This window comes from Gopherus flavomarginatus, chromosome 16, assembly GCF_025201925.1.
Source record: "Gopherus flavomarginatus isolate rGopFla2 chromosome 16, rGopFla2.mat.asm, whole genome shotgun sequence".
NCBI lineage: Eukaryota > Metazoa > Chordata > Testudines > Testudinidae > Gopherus > Gopherus flavomarginatus.
The window spans coordinates 26706111-26710535 of NC_066632.1; the positions used below are offsets into that span (position 1 = coordinate 26706111).

Genomic DNA, 4425 nt, shown 5'->3' on the forward strand with positions numbered 1-4425 from the left:
TGTGCATGTGCCAGGTGTGTGTGTGCCAGGTGTGTATCTGACTCCCCATGCTCACAACTCCCCCCTCGCAGTGACCTGAGTTTGGAGCTCTCGTCCCCGCCCCCGCCCCCGCCCCCGCCCTGCCTTGCTGCCTGCCCGGGCCCCAGGGCTCCTGCGTGGCCCTGACTCCGGCCCGAGGCCAGGTGCCGCGGGGGAAGCGGGTGTGCTGACATCCCACGTCAGTGCTAACGCGAGGGGGGGACGGGGGAGCTCAGCTCGCACGTGCCCCTGGGCCCGGCCGGGGCGGAGCTGCTGGGGGGCCCGTGAAGCCCTGGGTTGAATGACAGGGAGTGGGAAGGCACCAGGCGGCGCTGGCCGCGGGGAGGAAGCGCTAGCGGCCCCCCCATCACACACGCTCCCGGGCAGGCTCCGCGCTGACCATGCTCCCGCGCCGCCCGGCCGCCCTCCTCCTCCTGCTGCTGCTGGGGTGCGGGGCGCGGGGGGAGAGCGGCGGGGACACCCCCCCCCGCGCGCCGCAGCTGGAGACCCTGGTGAGGGCGCGGGGCGCCGCGGGGGGGGTGCGGGGTGGGAGAGCGGCGGGACACCCCCCCCGCAGCTGGAGACCCTGGTGTGGGCGGGGCGCCGCGGGGGGGGGGTGCGGGGTGGGAGAGCGGCGGGACACCCCCCCCCCCGCGCCGCAGGTGGAGACCCTGGTGAGGGCGCGGGGCGCCGCGGGGGGGGGTGCGGGGTGGGAGAGCGGCGGGACACCCCCCCCCGCAGCTGGAGACCCTGGTGAGGGCGCGGGGGGGCGCCGCGGGGGGGGGTGCGGGGGGGGGGAGAGCGGCGGGGACACCCCCCCCGCGCGCCGCAGCTGGAGACCCTGGTGTGGGCGCGGAGCGCCGCGGGGGGGGGTGCGGGGTGGGAGAGCGGCGGGGATACCCCCCCCCGCGCGCCGCAGCTGGAGACCCTGGTGAGGGCGCGGGGGGGGGGAGAGCGGCGGACACCCCCCCCGCAGCTGGAGACCCTGGTGTGGGCGCGGGGCGCCGCGGGGGGGGGTGCGGGGTGGGAGAGCGGCGGGACACCCCCCCCCCCGCGCCGCAGGTGGAGACCCTGGTGAGGGCGCGGGGAGGGCGCTCTGGAACGGGGTTCAGGGGGGAGCGCCGCGCGGGCCTGTTCCTCGCTGGGGGGCGCGGGGTCCGTGTCTGAGCACGGGAGGAGACGGGGGGGCCCCGGCGCCAGAGCTGTGACCCCCCCCTTGCGCTCGCCCCGCAGGTGGCGCCCCCCGAGGACTGCGCGGCGCGCTCGGCGCTGGGCGACACGGTGCAGATTCACTACACGGTAAGGGGGGTGGGGGGGCGCAGGACACGTCAGCGCTGGCGGCTCCTTCCGCCCGGGGCGGGGCCAGGCCGGGGTGGCTCCCGCTGGGGCGGGGCGCCGAGCCCCAGATGTGGCGGTGCGGCCGGCGGGGGGGTGAGCGGCTCCCCTGTCCGGGACGTGGCGCGGGGGCGGCAGTGCCCCTGAGTCTCTAGGGCGTGGGGCTGGCAGACAGGGGGGCAGTGCCCCTGGGGGGGGGGTTGGGGACAGGGCCCCCTGTGTGTGTCGGGGGGGGATGGGGACAATGCCCCGTTTGTGTCGGGGGCGACGGGGGCAGTCCCCGTGTCTGGGGGTGTTGGGGACAGTGCCCCAGTGTGGGGGGGCACAGTACCCTCTGTGTCTGGGGGAGTTGGGGCACAGTGCCCCCTGTGGGGGGAGGGTTGGGGACAGTGCCCCTGTGTCCAGGGGGACAGTGCCTCTGGGTCAGGGGGGCCTGCAGTTGTGTCCCCTTCCCAGGAGTGGCAGAGGGCACAATTGCAGCCGTTCTGCCACCTTTGCCCTTCACGCTGCTTTGTTCCCATGTCTGTCCCCTGCCCTGCTGTGCCCACTCGCCCCCGCTGCCCACCCCGGGGAGGCCTAGGGACTGTGCCCGCGTCTCCGTAGCAGGGCCCTTTGCGTGTCTGTCGGGGTGGTGCAGCAGGAGCTCCCTTGCTCCAGGACCTTGTGCCCGCGCTGGAGGTTACCCGCGTGTGTCAATGTCTCCCCGCAGGGCAGCTTGGAGGATGGGCGGATCATCGACACCTCGCTCTCGCGGGACCCCCTGCAGGTGGAGCTGGGTAAAAGACAGGTGATCCCTGGTACGTTAGCCTGGGCCCCAATCAGGGAGGAGGCTGGGCTGGGCCTCCAGAGATCTGGGCTCTGTTCCCGCCTTTGCCATTGAGTGCGTGCGTGCCCTTGGCCGTCACTTAACCTCTTTCAGCCTTTTTCCCCACCTCCCCAGCAAGATGGGGGTGGGAGAGGGCTTTTCTCAGTCAGGGCCAGTGCAGCGCCCGGCACGATCTCGGTTGGGGCCTGTACAGCGCCTGGCGTGACAGGGGCCTCTAGGCACTATTGACATACTAACTGCAGTGGAAGGTGCAGGAGTCTCTTCTGGCTGGTCTCTGTTGGCATCTGCTGGAAGGACCAGGTGCCCCACGGTTCCCCTGCACTGATCTGAATCCGGCTGCCCCCGGAACGCACTGACATGTTCCCCTGCCTGTCCTCTCTGCAGTGACAGCGTGTGAAGGGGCCACTGCCCCTTGCTCCAGTGTTTCCGTGAGACTCTCCTCTCCCACATCCAGCCCTTGCTCCCACTTCCTTGGCACCCCGGCCTGCGCTGTCACTGCCTCCTTGTGGCAGCTTTCAGCGGCTTAACCCCCTGGTGCCGTGAGCCTGCCACAGAGCTCAGCGGGGCCGGGGGCTCGGAAGGGAGGCCTCCTGCAACAGGGGGTGGGAAGATGAGCAATCCCAAAGAGGCCCCTCACCCAGGTGGGTGGGAAGCCTTTCAGAGAATCCCCCTGATCTGTCTCTCTTCTTCTGTGGTTTTTCCCTCCTCCCAGGCTTGGAGCAAAGCTTGCTAGACATGTGCGTTGGGTAAGTGAGGCCCTGGCTTGCTAGCAAGAGCAGTGATGGTGTGACTGGGGAAAGGCATCCTAGCTCAGTGCTCTCAGCCAAAGCAATAGACAAGATGGGGATCCTCGGCGCTCTCCTTCTGCTCCCAGTACGGGGCTTCCCATGGGGCTGGATCAGCAGAGTGGGCAGGGGGCCAGAGACCCAAACATGGTAAAAATCAGGTCAGAGCCTAGGCGAGGGGCCCAGCTCTTTTCTCTCCAGGAGGCTGGGCCTGGCTCTCGGTATGTGCTCATCTCCAGGAACAGGAAGGGGGCTCTCTGCCTGCCCTCTGGGCTGGGCCAGACTGCCTGCTGGGGGCAGGGGCCCGGAGTTCCCTTCATGCGACTGGGTTTCTGCAGGCAGGTGCCCATGGTTGGGATTTAGCCACGGGCCTGCAAGCGCTTGGAGATGAACATGCAGCTCTGACTCTAGCCCCCCCAGGGCTGGATCGGGTCACGGGCTGGATGCGAAACCTCGTGGGAAGCTGCTTTCAGTCACTGAGCCAGCGCCTCAACCACCTGCTGCTGGACGTGCTGCCTTGGAGAGGAGGCCCTAATGCATTCTTGTTATTTTAAAAGCAGCAAAGAATCCTGTGGCACCTTATAGACTAACAGACGTTTTGGAGCATGAGCTTTCGTGGGTGAATACCCACTTCTTCAGATGCATGTGGTGGAAATTTCCAGGGGCAGGTATATATATGCTAGCAAGCAAGCTAGAGATAACGAGGTCAGTTCAATCAGGGAGGATGAGGCCCTGTTCTAGCAGTTGAGGTGTGAAAACCAAGAGAGGGGAAACTGGTTCTGTAGTTGGCAAGCCATTCACAGTCTTTGTTCAATCCTGAGCTGATGGTGTCAAATTTGCAGATGAACTGAAGCTCAGCAGTTTCTCTTTGAAGTCTGGTCCTGAAGTTTTTTTGCTGCAGGATGGCCACCTTAAGGTCTGCTATAGTGTGGCCAGGGAGGTTGAAGTGCTCTCCTACAGGTTTTTGTATATTGCCATTCCTAATGTCTGATTTGTGTCCATTTATCCTTTTCCGTAGAGACTGTCCAGTTTGGCCGATGTACATAGCAGAGGGGCATTGCTGGCATATGATGGCGTATATTACATTGGTGGATGTGCAGGTGAATGAACCAGTGATGACGTGGCTGATCTGGTTAGGTCCTGTGATGGTGTCACTGGTGTAGATATGTGGGCAGAGTTGGCATCGAGGTTTGTTGCATGGATTGGTTCCTGAGCTAGAGTTATTATGGTGTGGTGTGCAGTTACTGGTGAGACTATGTTTCAGGTTGGCAGGTTGTCTGTGGGCAAGGACTGGCCTGCCACCCAAGGCCTGTGAAAGTGTGGGATCATTGTCCAGGATGGGTTGTAGATCCTTGATGATGCGTTGGAGGGGTTTAGCTGGGGGCTGTATGTGATGGCCAGTGGAGTCCTGTTGGTTTTCTTTTCTTGGGTTTGTCTTGCAGTAGGAGGCTTCTGGGTACA

General features: G+C 65.5%; 1 protein-coding gene across 1 annotated transcript in view; it reads left to right on the top strand.

Moving 5' to 3' along the window:
* The first annotated feature begins 277 nt into the window (after positions 1–277).
* Positions 278–4425, top strand: part of FKBP11 (FKBP prolyl isomerase 11) — a 6154-nt gene continuing 2006 nt past the window's right edge. The window contains exons 1-4 of the mRNA XM_050924948.1: positions 278–530; positions 1252–1317; positions 2063–2150; positions 2892–2925. Of these exons, the coding sequence (XP_050780905.1) occupies positions 420–530; positions 1252–1317; positions 2063–2150; positions 2892–2925 (299 nt within the window). The 5' untranslated portion in view covers positions 278–419. The remainder of the gene's footprint in view (positions 531–1251; positions 1318–2062; positions 2151–2891; positions 2926–4425) is intronic.